Genomic DNA, 26605 nt, shown 5'->3' with positions numbered 1-26605 from the left:
ATTGCGCAGGAATATGGGGATATGGGGCAAATGAAGTAACTGCAATAAATTTTGAACAGAAACTGTTGTGTGGTTTACAGTACATAATAACATAAGCATAACACATGGGAAAAACAGTCCACAAATTCCCACCCAAGAGGGTCCACAACTCTCTTGTAGATACATACGTGACGAACACGGGACCCAGAGCTAGTGCAGCTCTTTCCTTTCCGGGCTGTATACCTTCCCTTTCCACATCCCTCCCTGTCTCCCGATCCATCCCCCCCCCCCCCTCCCCATCCCCCTGCCTTGCCCCTTCCCTTCCTCTTTCCCCTAAGCTCAGAGACGGAAGCTTATGGCTGTAAGACGTGGTTTCTCTTCTTTTCCCTCTATATTGGAAAGTCTCTGTTGTCACTTTGTCCTTCTCTTTTCTTTGATTCTTCCTCTTTACCTTCCTCTCTGCTGCGGCGTTTGAGACATCTTCTCTTCTTTCCTATTCTTTGTTCCTCCCTTTCACTTTCTTTCCTACCTGTGCGTGTCTGAAGACTGACCCACGTGTTCCCATGCGTAGCAAGTGACAGGGTAACACATAATTCCCCGCCCCAGTAGGCAAGTAGGGTAAAGGCCAGCCCCAGGGAGGGGTGATTACTGGAGCTGGTACCTTCCGAATGTGCTGATTGGTCCCTCCGTCCATTTCTCGGGAGGTGTGGGCAATTACCTAAGGCAGGAGTGCCTTCGAAGAGGATCCCCACTAGGAAGGAGCGCACCATCGGGGACACTGGTAATCATGGGGAATACTTTCACAATGGTTTCCTCAACTTCTGCCGACAAGAGAAAGTTAGATCAGTCTCAGCCTCAGACAATTATTCCGTCAGTGCCAAAGTTCCTAGTTGTTTCTTGGTCTGACAGAGGTCAAGACTTCTCCACAGTCAACCCTGTAATTATTCAGAAAGATGTTGATGCAATTGCAGGTCCTGTCAAGTCTCGTTCCCAGTTGCAAAATGGCACCTTGTTGCTAGAAACAGACAGTGCCCTCCAGGCACAAACATTGCTTCGAACTACACTGCTACACACCTTCTCTGTCCAGGTGGAGGCGCACTGTATGTTAAACTCATCGCGTGGGGGTGGTTTATACAAGATCTCTCAACGGATTATCCAATGAGGACATTCAAAATTACCTGTCTGATCAGGGCATAACGGCCGTACATCGCATCGTGAAAAGAGTTGAAAAAGACTTGGTAGCAACCTGTACTCTCTTCTTGATGTTTGACAGAGTTCAACTTCTGTCCAACATTAAAGTGGGGTATGAGATCATTTCAGTTTGCCCTTAAACCTCCAACACTACGCATTGCTATCGGTGTCAGCCATTTAATCCTACCAGCCAGTCGTGTTCCGATATGGCCAAATGCGTTACATGTGGCAGGGATGCCCATGAGGGTGATTGTTCACCTCCATCCCCTCATGGCATCAACTGTGTGGGCCCCCACACTGCTTCCTCTAGAGATTGCCCTGTTTTTAAAGATGAACAAATTATTCAAGAAATCAGAGTGAAGGAAAAGGTGTCTAGCTTTGCTGCTCGTAAGTTATTCACCAGTAGAAAGCCCACTGTGCTCCCAGTGGGTAAATATAACATTATCCTCACCTCTCCTCAACCTACTAAGGAGGTAGCCACGCAGACTTACTTTCTCACCATCAGCGCCATGCTTGTCGGATTGGCCAGCCCAAAGATTGCCCTTTCCACCTCCCCACTAGGCCTATCACCTGCTCACTCTAAGGCTCAGGCTTCATCGGCTCCTGCTAAATCAAGGACCCCAAAATTGGACTCCCAGACATCCAAAAAAAAGCCTACTTGCAAAGATTTTTTACTTGCCCAGACCTCACAGCCATCAACTCCTCCCTCATCTCAACATCCTGCTTCCAAGAAGGCTCATAAGAAACAAAGTTCCTCTCCTTCTCTGCCACGGCGTGTCTCTTCTACAGCGCCACCCAGTGGTAGTCGCCCTCGGCTGTCTTCTGTGTTGCAAAGACACACCGCTGGAGGCCTATCAACCAGCCGATCACTGGGAGCAGGAGCTGCCCCCGAACAACCTATGGATCAGAATCTTGCCTTTGGCTGAATGCCGTTCCACGCTGTTGGCCGCTGGCTCTTGTAGTCGTTGAGTTGATGGCAACTGTGGTGAGGTTTTTCCTTTTTCTGTCCACCCTATGTCAGTTATCTATTGGAATACCCGTAGAATTTGCCCCAATTGGGAAGAATTGTCGATCCTCGTACGATCCTGCTCCCTGGTCATCTTCTGTCTTCAGGAAATAAAGCTACATCCTGATAATCGCTTTGTCCTCCTCATTTCCATCTGTCCAGTTTGATCTCCCCCCTGTTCATGGTGCATTAGTACATGGAGGCCTTATGATTCTCCTCCATGATACTATCCATTATCACTCAATCCCCTGAACCAGTTCCTTCCAAGCTGTCGCTGTACGTCTTTCCCTTTCTGGATACATCTTCTCTCTTTGTACCATATACAGTCCATTGCCTACACCAATGGCAAGAGCCTATCTCCTTCATCTCCTTGGTCAGCTCCCACCGCCTATTTGCTGGTTGGGGACTTCAAACGCCCACCACACACTTTGGGGATTTCTGTGTCCTTGTCAGAGAGGCTCCCTACTGATTGACCTCTTCCACCAAGTGGATTGTGTTTGCCTCAGCACTGGAAACCTACATTTTTGTCTGCCTCCAAGTCAACCTTCCCTCATTTGGCCCTTTTTGTCTGTACTCTCCAGCCAGTTCGGCACTTTGAGTGGTTCGCTCTTGCTGATACACACTTGAGTGACCATTTTCCATGTGTTCTTCGATTACATTCACAACTGCCATCTATGCACCCTAGACACTGGAAGTTTTCCCAAGCTGATTGGACGTTTTTCTCCTCTCTGGCAACATTTGATGACCATCAGTTTCCTAGCATCGACAGTCAGGTCACTCGTGTAAATGAAGTTATTTTGTTTGTACTGTGGAATTTTATGCTGTTTTCCAGGCTGTCCATACAGTTGTTGCCATAAGTGGCTACAGTAAATTCTATGCTTGGATTCCCTGAGCTCTCTTCTCAACCTCCAAGCTCTTTATCATGTCCACCCTCTGGTCCACCTGATTCAGGACTGCTTCCACATGCTCCACTTGGGTGCAGTCTCTGTGACATTCATCTCGATCCCAGAGCACGTAAGTATCCATGGAAACGAGGCAGCTGATACAGCGGCAAAGGCTGCAGTTTCTCTTCCTTGTCCCGCTGTTTGCATGGTTCCCTTTGCCGATCTACAGAGCTTTTTATGTCGCCGTGTTGCTCTTTTATGGCACACTCATTGGCCTACACTTCCCGATAATAAATTACAGGGCGTAAAACCACCTCCCAGTACTTGGACCTCTTCTTCTCGGCTTCGTTGTTGGGAGGAGGTAATTGTAACTAGACTCCGGATAGGGCACTGTCTTTTTAGCCATTGACATCTTTTAGGTGGCGATCCATCCTCCCCCGCTTTGTCCCCACTGCTCTCAACCATGGACAGTGAGACACTTTTACTTCAGTGCCCCTATTTTAATCCGCTACTCACCTGTTTATGGCTGTTGCCTGATCTACCGTCCCTTTTAGCAGACTGCACACGCTCAGCCGATTGCATCCGTGAGTTTATTAGTGTCAGTGAGATGACTCGGTCATTTCAAGCTCTTTTTCGGGGAACCCCCTCCCCCAAATAGCAGTTCCCTTGGATTCCCTTTTGTTTCAAGTTTCCCTCCTTTGAGAGTTTCGATCCCACTGCTGCCAATTTAAAGTTCGGCTTATACCCTTCACTAAACCACAGAATGGGCACTTATGACCGTAGCAGTTTTGTGCCCTAAAACTACACATTTCTTATTTTGGCCTTAATTGTATAAACTATTTAATTTTTTTCACATGTTTATATAGTAGATAAAAAGTCAACAACACCGTAGTAGCAATTCTGCAGCAAGCAGTCACACACTGCAGTTTTGAATTTATGCAAGCTAGATATTGCCATAGTTTTTGTGTAGGTAGCTTGTTGTGCAGTTTTTACAGGGATCGTTTTTGTTTCAGTGTTGCGCATGCAAGTTGCTCATGTAAATCTTGATTATTCCTTGGTGTGGTACGAATGAATTATTTTGAAGCAATCTTGCTGTTGTTGTCCATGATTTTTCCTTATAAACATTATTCTTTTCATATAGCAGGGTGTATACGCGGACAAGGGAAAAAAATTCCTGGATTTGCCGGTTATAAATACCCTTTATCGTGGGTGAAAACATACTTTTTCCCAGTTAACTGACAGTATATTTTCCCTCGGAACTGTAAATCTTATCAGTCCTTTGAATGGTTATGGTTTTATACACGGGAGTGTATTCCAGTTAACATTGTCAAAAGCTTTCTCTAAGTCTACAAATGCTAGAAACGTAAGTTTGCCTTTCTTTAATCTATTTTCTAAGATACGTCGTAGGGTCAATATTGCCTCACATGTTCCAACATTTTTACGAATCCAAATTGTTCTTCCTCGAGGTCGGCTTTTACCAGTTTTTCCATTCATCTGTAAAGAATTTGTGTTAGTATTTTGCAGCCGTGGCTTATTAAACTGATAGTTTGGTAATTTTCACATCTGTCAACACCTGCTTTCTTCGGGATTGGAATTATTATATTCTTCTTGAAGTCTGAGGGTATTTCGCCTGTCTCATACATCTTGCTCACTAGATGGTAGAGTGTTGTTAGACCTGGCTCTCCCAGGGCTGTCAGTAGTTCTAGTGGAATGTTGTCTACTCCCGGGGCCTTGTTTCGACTAAGGTCTTATAGTGCTCTGTCAAATTCTTCACGCAGTGTCATATCTCCTATTTCATCTTCATCTACATTCTCTTCCATTTTTATAGTATTGTCCTCAAGAACATCGCCCTTGTATAGACCCTCTATTTACTCCTTCCGCCTTTCTGCTTTCCCTTCTTTGCTTAGAACTGGGTTTCCATCTGAGCTCTTGATATTCATGCAAGTGGTTCTCTTTTCTCCAAAGGTCTCTTTAATTTTCCTATAGGCAGTAATCTATCTAACCTCTAGTGATATGCGCCTCTACATCTTTACATTTGTCCTCTAGCCATCCCTGCTTAGCCATTTTGCATTTCCTGTCGATCTCATTTTTGAGACGTTTGTATTCCTTTTTGCCTGCTTCATTTACTGGATTTTTATATTTTCTCCTTTCATCAATTAAATTCAGTATTTCTTGTGTTACCCGAGGACTTCTACTAGTCCTCGTCTTTTTACCTACTTGATCCTCTGCTGCCTTCACTACTTCATCTCTCAGAGCTACCCATTCTTCTTCTACTGTATGTCTTTCCCCCATTCTTGTCAATTGTTCCCTTATGCTCTCCCTGAAACTCTGTGCAACCTCTGGTTTAGTCAGTTTATCCAGGTCCCATCTCCTTAAACTCCCACCTTTTTGCAGTTTCTTCGGTTTTAATCTACGGGTCATAACCAATAGATTGTGGCCAGAGTCCACATCTGCCCCTGGAAATGTCTTAAAATTTAAAACCTGGTTCCTAAATCTCTGTATTACCATTATATAATCTGTCTGATACCTTCTAGTATCTCCAGGCTTCTTCCATCTATACAACCTTCTTTTATGATTCTTGAACCAAGAGTTAGCTATGATTAAGTTATGCTCTGTGCAAAATTCTACCAGACAGCTTCCTCTTTCATTTCTTACCCCCAATCCATATTCACCTACTACCGAATTCGTCACCCATGACTATTATATTTTCGTCTCCCTTCACTATCTGAATAATTTCTTTTATCTCATCATACATTTCATCAATTTCTTCGTCATCTGCAGAGCTAGTTGGCATATAAACTTGGACTACAGTAGTGGGTGTAGGCTTCGTGTCTATCTTGGTCACAATAAGGCGTTCACTACGCTGTTTGTAGTAGCTTACCCGCATTCCTATTTTTTCATTCATTATTAAACCTACTGCTGCATTACCCCTATTTGATTTTGTATTTATACCCCTGTCTTCACCTGACCAAAAGTCTTGTTCCTCCTGCCACCGAACTTCGCTAATTCCCACTATATCTAACTTTAACCTATCCATTTCCCTTTTTAAATATTCTAACCTACCTGCCCGATTAAGGGATCTGACATTCCACACTCCGATGCGTAGAACGCCAGTTTTCTTTCTCCTGATAACAACGTCCCCTTGAATAGTCCCCGCCTGGAGATCCGAATGGGGGACTATTTTACCTCCGGAATATTTTACCCAAGAGGACGCCATCATCATTTAACCCTACAGTAAAGTTGCATGCCCTCGGGAAAAATTATGGCTGTAGTTTCCCCTTGCTTTCAGCTGTTCGCAGTACCAGCACAGCAAGGCCGTTTTGGTTAGTGTTACAAGGCCAGATGAGTCAATCATCCAGACTGTTGCCCCTGTAACTACAGAAAAGGCTGCTGCCCCTCTTCAGGAACCACACGTTTGCCTGGTCTCTGAACAGATACCCCTCCGTTGTGGTTGCACCTATGGTACGGCTATCTGTATCGCTGAGGTACACAAGCCTCCCCCCCCCCCCCCCCCCCCCATCTGCAAGGTCCATGGTTAATGGGGGAATTTGTGTGATGTCCCCGTTTCTTCTCCTTCCCCATTCTAACAGTCTTGTTATCACTAATTCTGTAACTATTGCTGCCAATGTCAAAGATTATTCGCAGGTTAACTTCACTAACTCTGCCAGAATCCCTGATTTAGTTATTCCGCTATCATTCTCCAGTTAGGCGTTGTTACATGTGCGTACAACACCTTTTCCATGCTTCTTCTAGAATAGAACTTCAGGCGGCTGCTAGCCGGGGAATGTACAACTGGCCCTTACTAGTATAGCAATCTGGTAGAAAACTTGTCAAAATTTCATTTTCTTGGATACACCGAGAAGGTAATACGTAATCTTTCTTACCAGTTATTCGTTTATTTTCACTCCTGTAGTCTGACTCTATTGATTTTACTAGTAATTATAACAGCGCTCATCATTCGCAAATCCAATCAACAGCACAGTCAGACAGCGGCCTTACTCCGCTCAGCTCGTATGGCTCCTTTTGTCTGCAGGAAAGTTTGTTTCTACATGCGACGAGGATTCTCCTGACAGAGGCATCATGTACACTATGCACGCTTTCACAAATCAACTTAGGATTCATTCAGAAATATACTTAGAATGTGTTCAAAAATGTTCAAAAACCGACAGGGATGAGTTTCAAAGTCATATGAATAATAGATAGACTAACAAGCGCTGGATGCTAGGCACTTCGTGAAGCAAGGTTTTTTCCTCAAGAATATGAATTATCTCCCCCTCCTAGATCTGGGCCTGCTGCGCATGCATGAATATGGCAGCAGCTTGGGTGCTCCAGTAAAATTTTTCCCAGTAGCATCTAGCAGCTGGCTGCGACTGCTTACACAGCCAAAAGCCACATTTCGGTAGCCAGAAGCATGAGAAGGTACTACTTAACTGCGCATGCACATGATCCTGCTCGTAACTGCTAAAATGAATCTAATGTAAACAGTTGTGACGTCATGCTCACCAGAGTTAATTTGTTGTTATGAAGCATTACATAGTGTTCCTAAAACCTTTGACACATTTTGCTGTTGGCAGACACTTTTAAGAGTACCGAGTTCTGTTGCTGTAGATGGCGCATTTCCTTTGCAATTTAAGTTTTACTTTTGTTTTTTCGCTCATTCGTGTTTTATTGCTGCAGTATTATTCTGCATTAACGGGATACAGTAATATCTTTTGTTACAGTATCGGTTCTTACCAGCCAAAATCACAAAAAATTAACTGAAAACAAAAACAATGAAAAATTCCTGGAATTCTAAAAAATTCCCAGTTTTTTCTGGTTTTCTCCCGGATGAAAAATTTCCCGGGTTTTTTCCCGGATCTCCCGGTTGTCCTGGGTTGTATATACCCTGTATAGACATGATAATCAAAGAATATGAAGCTTTTTAAATGAAGGCTTTCGTGAAGATTGAGGTGCTTTGTCTTCAGTGGCTCTTGTAATTCTTTTTTGTGCAGTGACTCAGCTTTTGCTGAGTGGTGAATTTCCCCAGGAAATTCAACGATATCTTTGTAGTATTCTCCTTGGGCATGAATTAACATTATTTGCTGTCTGCTGGGGATCAGACATTATGGATGAGATTTCTTTCAGTTTGATGTTATGGTATTTTTTTCTGTTTAATTCCTGTTTCTTGTCCCATGTGGCTTTCAATTTGTTTGGTGCATTTGTTATGAAGGGACTATTTGCCCTTTTTTTTATTTTTTTTTATGACCTTAGTTAAAATCTGTTTTTAAATTCCGGAAATGTTGTGTGCTGTGTAGGTATTTGATGAAGTAATCTTCTCCACAACAGATATTTGTATCCGTGTTGTCTCACTTTATTTTTAAATCCCTTCTTGTGACCATTTTTTTAAAATGGAAAGGAAAGTTCAAAATAATAGCCAAAACTATTTAAGAATTTATTGAACTTATCACTTACATTTTTACATTCATAGATCTCTTCCCAAGTTTCTTTACTCATACAGTGAACAAAATGTTCTATGTTCTGGTCACAATACTTCCTAGATGTACTTGTTAGGCATTTTGTTGAACCAAGCTGTTTTCCTAGTAATATATTAATTTCTTGGGCTGTGTGGTCCCCAAAACCTATATTGAAGGTTTGTGTTGGATATATCAAGGGCACATTCGTAAATATTTGATCAAGGACTGTGGCTGAGCTATTTGTGGTGCGTGTTGGTATTTCTATTGTAGCCTTTAAATCAAAAGTTGCTAAGAGGTTCAGTAAACAGTTTTTTGCTTGGATTCACTTGCAAAGCCAATATTGTGAAATCCCTAAATATAATTACTCTTGTTTCTTTTGTGAGGTCTCCTGTAATATATTTTCAAGGTTGTGTAACATGATGTTATTATCTATCACCAGTTTGAGCCCTGTACGGACAAGTTGTATCTGTTTTTTCATCAGTGATTTCACTTCCATTTATGTCTGTCTTTCTGTATAGATAATTTTTCTAAGTAATTTATACATGTAAAATTTATGCCATTTTCAACACAAATGCAACTACCACCATGTTTATACAATTTCCTACAAAAATAAGTACCCAGTACAAAATTTAGAATGAATACCAAATGAAGTTTCTCTTTGTCAAGCAATAGTACATTTTGATGAAATACCATCGGGTTTTGAGTGAAAACAGAGTTCTTTTTTTTTTAACTTTCACCCCTTCACACAGTATTAGTTTCCCTTGTTCTTAATTATTTTACAGATGTCTGTAATCATTTTAATAAAATTCATCGATCCTAGTCTGTTTAAATGCGTGCCATCCTTTCCCAAGCATTTGTTGCTTAAAAACTTGTTAGGATCAACAAATATTGTCCCACGTTTGTCACACTGTTCCCAGATACCACTGTTTGTTTTGCTTATGTAAGAACAGATGTTTGCATTAAGGTTGTCCTTAATCTGCTGCATACCTTTTGGTGACCATTTGGTAACGTGTGCAGTGTGAACATGGGTGATTGCTTTCTGAGTCATTGTTGTAACTGAGTTTGTGGCCAGTTTGTGGTCCACAACACATTTTCCTACCTTAGCCATACTTTAGGTTTCTGTGTTAAAGTTATGCATTTGTACATATGACAATATAATTTTTTTAATTCGCTTTTAGGAAAGGGAGGTAAAAATAGGAGGAGAGGAAAGAATGAAAATGAGACTGAGAAAAGAGAGCTGGTCTTCAAAGAAGATGGCCAAGGTAAGTTAAATATTTTAAGTTGTTCTACAAAATACGGAAGAACATTTGGGCAGAGCTGTGGAAGTGGGAGTGGGAGGCTGCATGCACATACCATGCCTCATCACCTCCCACATACACACCTGTTAAGTTTTTCATCATGTAAGTGTTGATTTTTCTGTTTGTATCCTAAATAAATTGATAGTTAATATTGTCCATGCTAATCTTACTGTAAATATCTACCTGTAGGAAGTTTCACTATTGATAAGGAAAGTTACCCAGTTAAGACATCAATGCATGTCAAGGAGAAGGCTTTTTTTGCGTAACTTCTCCAACCAGTTGTCTCAGTGTGCAAGTTTAAAGTTTAACTGAGTTTGCCTTCTCTTCCTAAAACCAAGAGGAATTTTAATTTCTCAAGGTTTATGGAGAGAAGTTAGGCTCATAATCACAAACACAAAGTTGATCAGTCATGGATACCTGTTGTTTCTGTAACTTTCGTGATGCAGTTTAGGGGTGCTTTTAACATTTTAGTACTAGGCTAATGAATATCTCAGGGTGCGTCTGTTAAGAGTAGAAATCAGCCATGATAAATCAAATAACACCATGACCTGTGACTATTCTGTACATTACAATAGTCACCGTGTCCTTAAGAGGTGAGTCTGTGTTTAGCAAAAGTATTTGTAATTGATATAGCATTAATTGCAGTGTGTGCTTAATAAGCACAACATGCTTCAAAAGCTTTAGTCCAGTCAACAAAGGAAAATTAGGTTAAGAAATTTGTACAGTTGTAAGTTTATTTACAGTGGTAGGAGCGAGTGCCATGAACGATATGCTAAAAATCCTGACTGGTGGAATGTGTGAGTGAGTGTGTGTGTGTGTATATGTGTGTGTGTGTGTGTGTGTGTGGGGGGGGGGGGGGGGATGTTTTGAAGGTCAATTTATTATTTTTTATGTGATATTCCAGCCACTGATAGTAGACAATATTATACATACTGACAGCATGTTACTGCTGGGGCAGGCTCTTTAGTGTGGTAGACAGTTAAAACATCCAGCTTGTGAGCTCACTTCACTACAATAAAAAGTACTAACTTAATAAACTGAAAATAACTCCATTGCGTAAACAAGAACTCAGTGAAGTTATTTTGTGTACTCACATAAAGGAACTGGGCAGCAAATTGTGGGGAAGTACAGTCTGTAAACTGAAAAGCAAACAGGTGGTAAAAGTTTTCTTTCCTGGAAGAACACTATAGTTGCTGTACACGATGACTGGGAATGTTTTACCTCTAATAGTGTAGAACAATGTGCAGACATCTACATACATTCTGTTCATGTGCGTTTCTTGTTAGTATTATTAGAAACTCACATCTGTATTACGCATAGTACTAATGCACTTTGCAAACAGAACCCCCGTCCCTCCCACATGCTTGTCTGTGCACTGTCATCAGTGGTACATAAGGTGAGGTGCATAGACATCGCTATAACTTCGTGGTATTCCTATACTTGCCTCTTGCGAGAGTACAGTAGAGAGAGTAGGGATCATCTATTCACTAATCGGTTTTCAGACTTATGGAGGAGGGAAGTGCATGATCACAACGTAGGAGGGAAGTGCCTGATCACAGTGTGATGATCAACCTTCCCGTATGTGTCTACTCTCCCCTCCCTTCTCCAACTCGTCGCATCCCCTGAACAAATTTTATCCCTTAATACAGTTCCACTGCACTTAGCTGTTACACACACTTAATATTTCTTCGTAACCCTATTTATTTAATGACAAACATTAGTTTTATAGCATTGAAACACTATTTTTATTACTCTGTCATTTTTTCCATCCACCTCAGTGTGGCACCTGTTGGTCCTGTAGAAAAAAATACACAACGTTTTTGGGGGTAATTCAATGTAGTCTAATTTTGTGCTGGGAAACATTGTTGCTAGAAGCTACATTTTTAAAGTTGTTCAAGAAAAACATTAATTACTTTTAAACTCTCTGCCCAACCCCCACTCTCAGTTCCCACCAGTCAGGATTTTTAGTGTGTTGTTCATGGCACTCCCTCCTACCACTGAACAAAAACTGATGACTACACAAACTTTTCCCTATTCAACATTTTTTGGTCATTTTTGGTTGGACTATCTAGACAACAAGGATTTTCAGTAGAATTACGGTTACATAATTTCCAATACTAGTAGCTAATTTACATTTGCAATCAACTTAAATGTGTAATCTTCAGTATGCAACAGTAAATTTCCTGACAATTAATTTTGTGCATCACAAGCTGTGATATTAAGATTTTTCAAAGAGAAGAACATTGTAAGTAGAAATATAGTTTAGAAGACAGTCTGAATACAAATAACAGGCTTTAAACAAACTGATGCATAAACTGAGCAGCACCAAATATTCTCAGTGCCTCTGACTGCCCAGTTTTGCAACATATTACCACTTTTTTATCACAGTAGATCACTAGGCATCTTGGATGTATTGAGTGTTCTTCAAAACTCTGTTGACAGTACTATAAATAGCGATCTGCAAACTTACTGTAATGATATTTTTGTAGAGCTATTCTTTCATAATTTGTCAATAATAGCAACAGCATATTTAGTAAACTTTCCTTAACCTTTTCCGTACTACTCAAGGCTCAACAGACTGCAAGTTTATACAGTTACTAATTATTTGTTAATGATGATCTGTGATTTACATTTGATCTTAGCTCATCAGGTATGTTATAATCGACATATTGAATAGTATATAATACAGTAAAAGAATGAATAGTAATGCAGAAATGAAACGACTACTTCATATGTTATTAATGTTCATGTTGAAATTCAAACAGTATATGATATGAATACCATACTGGAAAGTTGTGGGTGGAATACAAACAGTTGAAGGACTAAAGTTAACCATCATAATATATATGATGGTTCACTCTAGAGGAGTTACAGTGCAATGGCTGATGGGAGAAGCATGTTTCGAATGGTCTCAGTTGCTGCTGACAGCTTTTTCAGTGTGACCAATCTAGTCAACCATAGTTATGACGACGTTGTGTTCACTGTATCTGCAGACTCAAACAGAAGTTTTCATAACACATGGCGTTACAGATCACGGAAATGTTATATGTAATTGAATTTGCGTTAATTTAAATTTGTTGTAATGTTCAGTGAAGATACTCTTCTTCACACAAATTATTGAGAACTAAGATTGGTAGCAACCAGAAAGAGTGAATGAATATTGGTTCAAAGTAATACACCTTCTGTCAAAATGGCTACTCCCATCAGCCACTGCTTGGTAACTTGCAATGAAGGAGTAATTGTTTTACACACACACGTGAAGTAGATCAGCATAATAAATCTAGACTTTTGTAACAAAAGTGAATCTTCTCTTACAGAATACGCCCAAGTCACAAAAATGTTGGGTAATGGCAGGTTGGAAGCTATGTGTTTTGATGGAATAAAGAGACTGTGTCATATTCGAGGAAAGTTGAGGAAAAAGGTAAATTTTTAATATTCTTCTGTATGATCAATCATCCTAGATTCAAGCTCTCATTCTTTGTGTGCAGAAAATGATGATTCAGTAGCATCTTCCAACAATAATTGTGATTGCACCCTTACAAGAAGATGGACTCTGTCAGTCATAATTTAAATGCTAATTGTTTAAAAATGTGTGTGTTTCAGAATCCAAGCTTTATTTCAGGGCCGGCCGGTGTGGCCGAGCGGTTCTAGGCGCTACAGTCTGGAACCGCGTGACCGCTACGGTCGCAGGTTCGAATCCTGCCTCGGGCATGTGTGTGTGTGTGTGTGTGTGTGTGTGTGTGTGTGTGTGTGTGTGTGTGTGTGTGATGTCCTTAGGTTAGTTAAAGTAATTCTAAGTCTAGGGGACTGATGACCTCAGATGTTAAGTCTCATAGTGCTCAGAGCCATTTTTTTTTTATTTCAGGTTTGGATAAACCAAGGTGATATTATACTCATTGGATTGAGAGATTATCAGGATGCCAAAGCTGATGTGATCCTGAAATATACACCTGATGAGGCAAGAAACCTGAAAACATATGGTGAATTTCCAGAAACAGGTAAGAGAATGCAATTGCCTTTCATGTTCAGTGAAAAATGGTATATAATATGTGACCTCAATGAAAGCATACTTAGTTGCTAGCATGATTTTACAAGGTAGCAAATAGATATAGTACTGGTGAAGATAATATATTTTTAAAGTTTCAGCTGGACTGGACTGAAGCACTGAACTGTATGATGGAAACAATTGCATAATTCATGTGTCCAGCAAGTGTGTTAAAATAGGGATCCAAGCAGATTGCACACATATACAATTAGTTCATTCAATTTTCTTACAATTTAGTATTATCATTTTTGCTGATGTTGTCTTCAGTCTGAAGACTAGTTTGATATGGCTGTCGATTCTGATCTATGCTTTAAAAGTCTCTTCATCTGTTAATAACTTCTGCAACCTACAGCCGTTAGATGATTCTTTTTGTAGTCTAGCCTTTGTCTCCCTCTACAATTTTCTGTCCCTCCCCCATTTCCCTCCATTACTAATTTAACTATACCTTAACGGCTCAGGATATGTCTTATCAACCTATACCTTCTTGTCATGAAGTTGCGCTGCAAAGCTCTTTCCTTTGCCATTTCTGTTCAGAACTTCTCCTTTAGTTGCTTGATCTATCTGTCTAGTCTTATTCATTTCTTCTAGTACCATATTTCAAGATCTTCTATTATCCTCGTGTGTATACTTCTCTCTCTCTCTCTCTCTCTCTCTCTCTCTCTCTCTCTCTCTCTCTCTCTCTAAAAGTCAAATTGGTTCAGAGAATGCTTTCTAACAGTTCAGTTTTATCTAGCTATTGGCAGTCTGAATTTTGTATCTTCTTTACTCATTCCATCTTTAGTTATTTTGCTGCACAAGCAGCAAAACTTGGCTACCCACTGGCTCGTCTGACTTAAGTGTGTGGGATTACTTTACATTTGTTTTGCTCTTATTTATGTTCATTTTGTTACCCTTTCTCAAGACACTATGCATTCCCTTCAGCAAATCTTCAAAATCCTTTGCCGTTCAAAGTTCATTGCCATTGGCAAAGCTTAAAATTATTGTTTCTTCTCCACAACTTCAATTTGTTTTTTGCATTTCTTCTTATCTCCCTTCACTGCTTACTATATGTACACCAGGAATAGACTGTAATCCTGTCTTCCTCCGTTGTCAACTACTGATTTTCCTACATGTCCAGACTGCCGCCTGTTTCCTGTACAAGCTGTGGATAACATTTTGCTCTCTATATTTAATCTTCAATAACATTGTGATTTCAGTACGTATTCCAGTCAGTATTGTCGAACTTTTTTTCTAAAATAGACAGTAGGTATGTAGCACAAACTTGTAAAGCTTCTGTGATAGTTAAAAGTTAAATAATTTCATCATAAATTCACGTTCTGCTTGTCACTTACCGTGTACATAATGCGTGTTTGGAGTACCTCAGATTCTGCAGTTATGACCATTCAGCTAGTGTGTGCCAGTCCAAGCAGTAGGTTGGGAGTGAACAGTGGGATTTACCAATGTAGAAAAATACTACGTGCTCACTGTGTGTGGAGAATGTAGGAAAAGGCAATTTGTTTTTGTACTGTGTATGCCGCAAATAGCCCAATAGACTTCAACCATGTCACAATCATTCATCAAACTCTACAATCAGTTACATGAAAGTGGTAGTGTAACACCTAGGCAATGTAACAGAAGGAAACAAGTGACAGCAGAGGAGGGCGAAATCAATATTCTTGCTGCTGTTGCAGCAGCTCCGCGTGTTAATGCCACAAAAGTGCGCAAGAAAGTAGAATGAGTGAGCAAAGTGTCCTGCACATTGTCCATTGACATGGGTTCTACGGTTGAGCAGGTAACAACAACAATCGTTTCTGTGGCAGAAAACAAGATCCCTCGTTCTTTATGGTGCCCTGCCAATAGAAAGTCCCTTGGCGGTCGCCGGAAGTCACTAAGGCAATTAAGGAGTGTTGGTGAGCTCGACAGTGGCATAAGCAGCACCCTTCCGTGGAGCACCTCATAGCCTTTAAACGGCTCCATGCTCATGTTCGCCAGCTTATCAGACAACAGAAACAGGAGTGTTGGGAGAGATAAGTCACGACCATTGGGTGCCATACGTCACCTTCACAAGTCTGGGCAAAGATCAAACAAGTTTTTGGGTACCAGACCCCAACAGGTGTCCCCAGTGTTAACATAAATGGTGTGATATCTGCTGCCAAAAATGTGATTGATGAGCACTGTGCTCACGCCTCTGCGTTAGAGAATTACCCCCAGCCTTTCGCACTCTCAAAAGGCAGATGGAAGGGGAAGTCCTTTTGTTCACTACACGCCACAGTGAATCCTATAATGCTCCAGTTACAGAGTGGGAGCTCCTCAGTGCCCTTGCACATTGCCCCAACACAGCTCCTGGGCCAGATCGGATCCAGAGTCAGATGATTAAACATCTCTTGTCTGACTACAAGTGACATCTCCTCCTGATTTTCAACCAGATCTGGTGCGACGGCATCTTTCCATCGCACTGGTGGGAGAGCACCATCGTACCAGTGCTGGAACCTGGCAAAAACCCGTATGATATGGATAGCTATCGGCCCATCAGCCTCACCAACATTCTTCATAAGCTGCTGGAACGTATGGTGTGTCGGTGGTTGGGTTGGGTCCTGGAGTCACGTGGCTACTGGCTCTGTGCCAGGACAGTTTCCGCCTGGGTCGCTCTACCACTGATGATCTTGTGTCCCTCAAGTCTGCCAGCTGAACAGCCTTTTCCAGATGCCAACACCTTGTTGTCGTTTGTTTTGATTTACAAAAAGCATACGACACCACCTGGCGACGACATATCCTTGCCACATTATAAGAGTGGGGTCTCCGAGGCCCATTCCAAATTTTTATACAGAATTTCCTGTTGCTTCGTACTTTCTGTGCCCAAGTTGGTGCCTCCCATAGCCCCCCCCCCCCCTCCCCCTCCCCCATATCCAGGAGAATGGGGTTGAACAGGGCTCTCTATTGAGTTTCTCTCTATTTTTATTGTCCATTAATGGTCTAGCAGCAGCAATAGAGCCATATGTCTCACCCTCTCTGTATCCAAACCACTTCTGCATTTCACTCTGCTCCACCAGTACTGGTGTTGGTGAGTGGCACCTACAGGGAGCCAGCCACAAGATGCAGTCATAGGCTCTAGCCTACGACTACCGTTTTCGGCCACGAAGTCGTGTGTTGTGTACTTCTCTTGGCATCGTACCGTTCATCTGGAACCAGAACTTTACCTCGCTGATGATCCCCTCTCTGTAGTGGAGACATATTGATTTTTAGGACTGGTTTTCGACACCCAATTGACATGGCTTTCTCACCTTAGTCAGCTTAAGCGGAAGTGCTGGCAGCACCTCAGTGCCCTCCGCTGTCTGAGCAACACCAACTGGGGTGCAGATCGCTCTACGCTGCTGCAGCTCTACAGAGCCATGTTCAATCGCGCCTTAACTATGGGAGTCTGGTTTATAGTTTGGCGGCGCCATCAGCATTGCGTTTACTCGACACAGTGCACCATTGTGGCGTTCGACTAATGATGGGAGCTTTTAGAACGAGTCCGGTGACCAGTGTCCTGGCGGAGGCTGGAGGCCCTCCATTGCAGGTTAGACGTGCGCAACTGCTCACCAAGTCCATTGCACATGTTCGTAGTTCTCCTGCACATCTGAATTACAGTCTCCTTTTCCCACCCCCTGTGGTTCATATCCTGCATCGGCGGCCCAGGTCAGGGCTTAAAATTGCAGTTCACGTCCGATCCATTGTATCTGAACTGGAGTCCTAGCCTTTACCACATATACTCGAGGTCCATTTGCCTGGACCTTTCACATGCCCCAAAGGACTCACCGAGCGGGGTGGCGCAGTGGTTAGACACTGGACTCGCATTCGGGAGGACGACGGTTCAATCCCGCGTCCGGCCATCCTGATTTAGGTTTTCCGTGATTTCCCTAAATCACTCCAGGCAAATGCCGGGATGGTTCCTCTGAAAGGGCACGGCCGACTTCCTTCCCAATCCTTCCCTAATCCGATGAGACCGATGACCACGCTGTCTGGTCTCCTTCCGCAAACCAACCAACCCAAAGGACTCAGTTCACCCTGCGGCTGTCTGCTGTCACTTACTCTCGATTCTTGACATGTACCGAGGCCACGAAGTGGATTACACTGACTGCTCGATGGCTGATGGTCAAGTCTGTTTCACGTATGTCCATGTAGGACATATTGAACAGAATTCCTTGCCCGATGGCTGCAGTGTTTTCCCTGCAGAGCTGGTGGCTATCTCTCGTGCTCTTGAGGACATCTGTTCATGCCCTGGGGAGTCGTTTCTTCTATGTACTGAATCCTGGAGCAGCTTACAAGTTGTCGACCAGTGTTACCCTCGTCATCCTTTGGTAGTGACCATCCAGGAGTCCATTTGTGCCCTGGAATGGTCCAGTCGTTCAGTGGTGTTTGTGTAGACCACAGGACATGTCGGAATCCCAGGCAACAAACTTGACAGGCTGGCCAAACAGGCTAGACGGAAACCACTTATGGAGATTGGCATTCCAATAACTGATCGTTTTTACACCGCCAGGTTTTTTGGGTTTGGGAGACGTAATGGCATAGTCTCAGTACAAACAACAAACAACGTGCCATTAAGGAGACCACAAATGTGTGGCAGTCCTCCATGCGGGCCTCTCGCAGGGACTCTGTGGTTCTCTGCCAACTCTGCATTGGCCACGCTTGGGTGACCCACGGCTACCTCCTGCGCCATGAAGACCTGCGTCAGTGTCGATGTGGCACCCGGTTGACAGTGGCCCTTATTCTGATGCACTGTCCCACATTGACTGCCCTGTGACGAAATCTTTGGTTAACGGACTCTTTGCCGTTAATTTTATCTGACAACGCCTGATCGGCTGGTTTAGTTTTACATTCTATTAATGAGCGTGGGTTTTATCATTTGATCTAAGTTTTAGCGCATGTCCTTTGTCCACCCTAGTGCTTTTAGGGTGGAGGTTTTAATGTGTTGCAGAGTGGCTGGCTTTAATCTCATGTTCAGCCAGCCATGGTAATCTAATTTGGCATTTTAATCTCTTCTGCCTGTTTCCTGTTTCTGTGATTTTCTTCTCTCCTTACGTCCATTTAAGTGTGTGTTGCCCTTCCGTTATTCTTGTGGTTTTTCCTTTCTGTCCGTTTTGTGTTGTCAGTCTTGCTTGTTTTGTTCTCACCTTTGTTGCATTGTTTTATTCAGAACAAGAGACTGATGACCTAGCAGTTTGGCTCCTTCCCCCTCTTTTAAACAAACCAACCAACCATGGGTTCCGTCCCCATCACATCTCTCTGTCAAGAGCTGCATGGAAACGATTATGGTGATCATGTTAAATTCTGTATATGGACATTAATACGAGCTGCTCCAAATATATTGTGCATCTTGTTTAGTGATGAAGCCATATTTACCAGTCATGGATAAGTAAACTGTTGGACTATTGGTTTGTTGACAATCCCTGTAGGCTTCATCAGGTGGAACTTCTATTGTTTGGGAGTGTAAGTATGTGGTTTGGATACTGTGCACCGTCAGCTCATAGGCCTGTGTTTCATAGATGGAACACTGAAAGTGCACAAATATCACAGCCTCCTAACAGCCCACCTTTCAACGATGCTGGAAGACATTCCTGTGCAGATGAGGAGGAATCTGTGGTACCGACATGATAGCTGTCCAGCCATAGTACAAGAAGTACTTCAGCATGTCTTCACAAATTGTTGCCATATCATTGGATTGGACATAAAGGAGCTATACCTTGGTGGGAGCATTCCCCCATATGACCTTGCAGTGTGTTTGCTGTGCTGGTGGTCATTTTGATCACAACCTGTGATGGTCAGTTTTCTTGTTGATGGTCAGAATCCGCATAATTAGTTTATGTATTTTTGCTGTACTTTAGTGTGTACTGCCACAGGTATTGTACAAGTGTCAGTTTGAGAACTTCTCAAAATATCTCTTAAATGACTCTCATTAGAATCCTGCAGCAAACACCACTGACATTTGTTAGTGACAATAGCTATTTTTCCATTTAAAAATGTGTGTTTGAACAAAAAATACACTTTCTAAGTATTCTAACAATCTATTGATTGACTAACAGTACAAGCCCCTGACTACCAATAATTCATTCTGTGAAAACCACACATGAAAAGAGCTTTCCATTTCCGTAATATTTGCGGTGCAAATTTTAGGTTCTTCACCCCTTTTTTCAGTCAGGAGTGGTATGTTACTGTGGGAGCTAAAGCATTCATACCAACATAACAACTGAGTTTTGCTTGAATGAAATTAAAAAAAAATTTGAGAACAAACCACCCTCCCTCTCAAAAAAAAGAGAAAAACACTCTCACTCCCTTCATCTACATATGACCGCTACCACTGTCAGCTCTGACCGGACTGCAACCATCACGTGAATAACAATGTGGATGGGGAAGGGGAACAGATGTATTGTTGATATTACAACCTAGAGTTTCCATTGTTTGATTGGGTCCAGTTATAACAACATTGCTTCTGGATTTCTCGCAAGATTTTGGCCATTAAAATCATTCACCAGAGTACAGTTAGAAACTGTACTAAGTACCTTGTTTTGTAACTTCATTTATCACAGATAGTTTTGTCCTGAGATTTTCCGTGTTCCGTAGGTTTCTAATAAAGTTCATCATCATGGGGTCGAGGCATTGCCCCTGTCTTCGTATAGTGCTCGGGTTGCTTACATTTTCTTTGTAATATGTTTTTCAATGCTTGCTGACGCTACTGTGTGTGTGTGTGTGTGTGTGTGTGTGTGTGTGTGTGTGTGTGTGTGAAGGTTCAAAGTACAACTTTTTGTAGTAACTTAAGACACAATTTAATGGTTTTGAAAATTTGAGTATTTCATTGATAGCAGGCGACATACATATCTTTAAATGAAAGTAATTTGTTACTTGCTGCTTCCATTATATTAACAATGATTTATCAATTTTTAATGGTGCTACTGTTTAGTAATCCTCTTACTCTCAAGTATTATTGCCAATAAAGTTTCAAAATAAGAAGTTAGTTTTTTAATATCTCCCAACTCAGCCATGAATAATTCGTTAATTTGCATTTTTTTATGTTCCTTTGTAGTTCGTATCAATGACACTGTTACATTTGTTGAGGATGGATTTGATGAAGATATTGAATTTGGAGATGAAGTTAGTGATGAAGGTGAAGCAGACCCAGTTGACGCTGTGAGTACCCTAATTTTTAGTCTCTTAATTTGTTTGAGTGAGTGCTGTGTTTTCATATGTGTAAATTGGTGGCTGAATAGGTAATTACCAATTGTATTTACAACTGGTGTAGGGTTCAAAGATATAAGTAATCTCAACTGTGTGTGGTATTGTAGCCATGAACATGCACTGTAACAACTAAAAGTATTTTTAGGGTGCATTTTTGCTAATTATTTTGAGTCTGTTGCGTTTTGATAGAAATTATATATTTGTGTGTGAGGTTCCATTAAGAAAACTAGCTTGGATTCGATCTTAATTTAAGATCGCACAGGTTATTTCTGATTCCATCTAGCCCACTACATCACGAGAAGCAACTACAGGGTGGTTCAAAAAGTAATATGGACCCTCTACAGTGTGTCTTATGAATCACTGACAACATGATGCACAGATGTACCTGAGAAATGTTCATTCTGCATAAAATCCATTAACACGGTTTAGGATGCAGGTAAGAGTTATTAGCAACACTAATACAAATAATGCATATGGACAGAATGTACATAAATATCTGTACATTGTTATTGTTCTGTACTGCTAGGGGGGAAACAGATCCTGAGTCATCCTATACAGAAGCTGTTAGTATTCTTCTGGGAAAGGCAACTTCCTCCATCATGAACACTGCTTGCTTTTCAGACTATACCCCCAGCATTTCCCATCCATTTCTCTTATGTGAGTTGACAAAATAACTTCACTGAGCTTGTGTTAATATAGTGGAGTTATTTTCAGTTTGATGAGTACTTACTTGCAGTTGTTAAATCAGCTGTTGCGAGAAAAAGCTCAACAGCTGGATCTGCAAAATGTCTACCACACTGAAGAGCCTTTTCCAAGTGTAACATGCTATCAGTATGTATTAAATAATATCTGTTTCATTGTCGTCACTGTCCAGAATACAAGCACAGCATGAGAGCTAGCAAACCCATGATCTTGGCCTCACCTCTCCCAAAATTTAAAGAGGCTTAAATTGTCTCCCTCTGCAACAGAAGTAGGTCCTGTAGGTGTTACAGAACTTCAGATACTTAAACAAAAGTAAGGCGATGCATTGCAGCATATTACTGTTTTGGACTGAACGTGATTGGCCCCATTCATCGCACATATTCACACCCATCTTGGAAGACATGTTGCGGATATGCGGTAACCATTTAGTGCAGCCCATTCCAGAAGTGCCAGCAATTTGTGAATGGAAGAGATTTGTGTACCGTATTTTCTCGAATCTAAGCCGCACCTGAAAAATGAGACTCGAAATCAAGGGGGAAAAAAATTCCCGAATCTAAGCCGCACCTGAAATTTGAGACTCGAAATTCAAGGGGAGAGAAAAGTTTTAGGCCACACTTCCAAATCTAAACGAAGTTGGTCCATTTTAATATGAGACACAATTTAGGTCGAATGAATGGCGATACAGCTACAGTAGTTTGGTTCGAGTCATAAGCTTAGTAGTTAAGCTTCACCAGGTAGCCATTGCTACGCGTCAGGCGCTCCGTCCGTATTTATACCGGTACCCTTCCTTTTTCACGTGCTTCATCTGGTTTGAATCGATTATTGCGTATTTTTCTTTGATCTGATAAGTGCCGTTCCCTTTCTTATAGGTGTTAACGTCACTCTAAGCTGAAAATGCATTACTGTACTATGTCATGCATTGTTTGTCGCATTCTGATAATGAGTGTTTACGACCTGTTGCCGCTCGCATATATATATATATATATATATATATATATATATATATATATATATATATATATATATATATATATATATATATAAAAAGAAAGATGATGAAACTTACCAGACAAAAGCGCTGGCAGGTCGATAGACACACAAACATACACACAAAATTCTAGCTTTCGCAACCAATGGTTGCCTCGTCAGGAAAGAGGGAAGGAGAAGGAAAGACAAAAGGATATGGGTTTTAAGGGAGAGGGTAAGGAGTCATTCCAATCCCGGGAGCGGAAAGACTTACCTTAGGGGGAAAAAAGGACAGGTATACACTCGCACACACACACATATCCATCCACACATACACAGACATAAGCAGACGTTAGTTTCCCACGTGGAATGTTTCTCTCTATTATATATATATATATATATATATATATATATATATATATATATATAAAAACAAAGATGAGGTGACTTACCGAACAAAAGCGCTGGCAGGTCGATAGACACACAAACAAACACAAACACACACACAAAATTCAAGCTTTCGCAACAAACTGTTGCCTCATCAGGAAAGAGGTAAGGAGAGGGGAAGACGAAAGGAAGTGGGTTTTAAAGGAGAGGGTAAGGAGTCATTCCAATCCCGGGAGCGGAAAGACTTACCTTAGGGGGAAAAAAGGACAGGTATACACACGCACATATATATATATATATATATATATATATATATATATGAGAGAGAGAGGAATCGTCTCATTAGCGAAACAATGGCAAGAGACTGCTATTTGTTGTTACTTACACTGCTTTATTTGATAATGATCAACAAGAACCAAATAATATACTGTGTATGATACAAGTTCTGGACGAGAGCTTAGCGAAAATTTTTCTCCGTTTGAAAATCTTTGCAGACACCTCTTTAGTACATAACATTCTGCACAGAAATTAGTCATCTTAGATTTAAAAATCTAGTCAATTGCCGTGCTTCATTTCTGACTGTATCACTATTAGGCATAAGAATAATACAAATATAAGCATGACATGATATGTATATTCTTCCGCGATTGCTGTTGTCTCACTCTAGTTTCGTAGTTTATTAGGCAGACAGGATTTGAATGATACCAGCAAAACACGAAACAATAAATGACAAAATGTTTATATTTGTATTATTCTTATGGTGAAGAGAATACTGCATGTGATTCACAGTTCATAAAAGTTCCTATTAGCAACCATCTCTTCTCACAGGTAGGAAAAAATTCAGAACGTAGAGTTGGCTATATTGACAAACATCCCAAACAGTCTTGCCAATTGGATTTTCGTAGTACATTGAAAGGCTGCTACATTCGTAGATGAACAATACAGAATTTGTATTTACTTCGTTGGATAATGTATGAAAATGCAGTGGTGGAAACTCGGAGCAGAGAAAAAACTCTTCTTCCACCTTAATTTATTTACTGACGCAGAGGTTTTGGTGCCAGTATTTATCTTTGTGCATGCAAAGCATGCCTGTGTAGCGCTACATATATTCAACGGCAGAAGTTAATTGTGGCGGCACCTACCAACATTTTACAGAACTTCCGCTTACTTTGCACTCGATTCTAAGCCGCAGGCAGTTTTTTGGATTACAAAAACTGGAAAAAAAGTGTGGCTTAGATTTGAGTAAATACGGTTGCTTACCACTAAAACAGTTAATAGTGAGATAAGTGCAGTAGCTTTCTGGCCAGTCATTAATTCACCATCAAGTGTCTAACACCACAATTACATGGCCCTACAATATACTCTCAACGATACACAGCTCCAGTGTGCCACATTTACCAGTCAAATCCCTTTCCCAACAACACTACAAAGATAACTGCCAACATCACACTTACAAATTAATGGATCATTTAACAACCACAAAGAGTACTCAAGTAATAAACTGAAAATAACTCCACTATATAAACACACGCGTAAGAAAACTGGACACGAAATCCAGGGAAGGTATAGTCTGTTTGTAAACTGAATAACAAATGTCACTCATGGTGAGGAAGTTCCTTCTTCAGAATATCACTAAATGATGACTAAGAATGACTTTCCACTCAAGCGATATAGAATAGTATGCAGTAGATTCTGTCTGTATGCATTGCTTGCATTAATGTTACTAGTAACTCGTATCTGCACGCTGCCCAGTTACGTCTGCACATTTTGTGACCAGTGATTCACAAGTGGAAATGGTCCATGTTAGTGCATCAGCGTATAGTTGCTTCTTGTGAAATAGTTTGGGAGATGGAGTGGGGGTCACCTGCTCAACCTTAAGTTTGCAGGGTTATGAAAGAGGAAAGGGCATGAACACATCGTGCTTCTATCCCACACATTCCCCCTCCACCCTTTTACATTCCCAGAACATAATTTAGCCCTTAATATGCCTCTGTAGCACTTGCATGTGGTACACACATTTAATGGTAGTTTTTAACCCACATCATTTAAATATAGGCATTAATTTTATACTGTTAGAACAAAACCTTAAATAATCTGTGATTTTTCCATCCCCTGCAATGCACAAAGTATTAGTCTTATAGAAAAAGTGAGTAGGATCATTTTTTTAGGAAATGTGATGTAGTTTAATTTTGTACTGGGAACCTTTTTTGCTAGGAGCTGCGGTTTTAGAGTTACAGAAGAAAAACATTAGAAAGTGACATTTAATGCACCACTCCCACCTCCCATCTCAATGCCCACACCCCAACATTCAGGATTTTTAGTATGTTCACAACAGTCTGTCGTAGCACTGTGCAAATGTGAAATGAGCAATATGGTTCCAGAGACCTTCTCAAGTCTCGAAACAACTATGGTATATGAAACTTCCTGGCAGATTAAAACTGTGTGCTCGACCGAGACTCGAACTCGGGACCTTTGCCTTACGCGGGCAAGTGCTCTACCATCTGACACGGGAACCTCCCCATTGTACCCCCCTCAGATTTAGTTATAAGTTGGCACAGTGGGTAGGCCTTGAAAAACTGAACACGGATCAATCGAGAAAACAGGAAGAAGTTGTGTGGATCTAAGAAAAAAATAAGCAAAATATACAAACTGAGTAGTCCATGCGCAAGACAGGCAACATCAAGGATAGAGTGAGTTCAGGAGTGCCGTGGTTACCGTGAGCAGTTGCGGAATGAGAGGTCCTTGGTTCAAATCTTCCCTCGAGTGAAAAGTTTACTTTCTTTATTTTCGCATAGTTATGATCTGTCCATTCGTTCATTGACCTCTCTGTTCACTGTAATAACTTTAGTGTCTGTGTTTTGCGACCGCACCGCAAAACCGTGCGATTAGTAGACTAAAGGACGTGCCTCTCCAATGGGAACCGAAAACACTTGATCGCAAGGTCGTAGGTCAACCGATTCCTCCACAAGAAAACACTTCTGATATATTCTATACGACACTAGTGACGGCATGTGCGTCACATGACAGGAATATGTTGTCGACCCACTTAACTTATACACTTGGCGAATGGGTAAAAAGATTCTTCTACCTTGCCCGATTTAGGTTTTCTTGTGGATATGGTAATCACTCCCAAAGAAGTGATGAAAACGTAAGAGTTTGTCACATAAACTGAAAATAAAAAATTAAACTTTTAACTCGAGGGAATACTTGAACCAAGGACCTCTCACTCCACAGCTGCTCACGCTAACCACGGGACCACGGCGATCCTGAGTTCACACTCTCCTTGATGTTGCCTATCTTGTGTGTGGACTACTCAGTTTGAATATTTTGCTTATTTTTTCATAGTTCCACACAACTTCTTCCTGTTTTCTTGATTGATCTTTGTTCAGTTTTTCAAGGCCTATCCACTGTGCCAACTTATAACTAAATCTGAGGGGGGTGCGATGGGGAGGTTCCCTTGTGAGCTACCGAAGCACAACTCACACCCGGTCCTCACAGCT

The 26605-nt window shown here is 41.3% G+C and overlaps 1 protein-coding gene across 1 annotated transcript in view; it reads left to right on the top strand.

Moving 5' to 3' along the window:
• LOC124786628 (eukaryotic translation initiation factor 1A, X-chromosomal) overlaps positions 1–26605 on the top strand; it is a 34669-nt gene that overhangs the window by 5701 nt on the left and 2363 nt on the right. Inside the window, exons 2-5 of the mRNA XM_047254279.1 lie at positions 9692–9775; positions 13129–13232; positions 13677–13809; positions 20899–21002. Of these exons, the coding sequence (XP_047110235.1) occupies positions 9692–9775; positions 13129–13232; positions 13677–13809; positions 20899–21002 (425 nt within the window). The remainder of the gene's footprint in view (positions 1–9691; positions 9776–13128; positions 13233–13676; positions 13810–20898; positions 21003–26605) is intronic.

The sequence above is a fragment of the Schistocerca piceifrons genome, chromosome 1 (assembly GCF_021461385.2).
Source record: "Schistocerca piceifrons isolate TAMUIC-IGC-003096 chromosome 1, iqSchPice1.1, whole genome shotgun sequence".
Lineage (NCBI taxonomy): Eukaryota > Metazoa > Arthropoda > Insecta > Orthoptera > Acrididae > Schistocerca > Schistocerca piceifrons.
The sequence above is the reverse complement of the archived record's forward strand: the minus strand, read 5'-3'. Positions and strand labels throughout refer to the sequence as shown.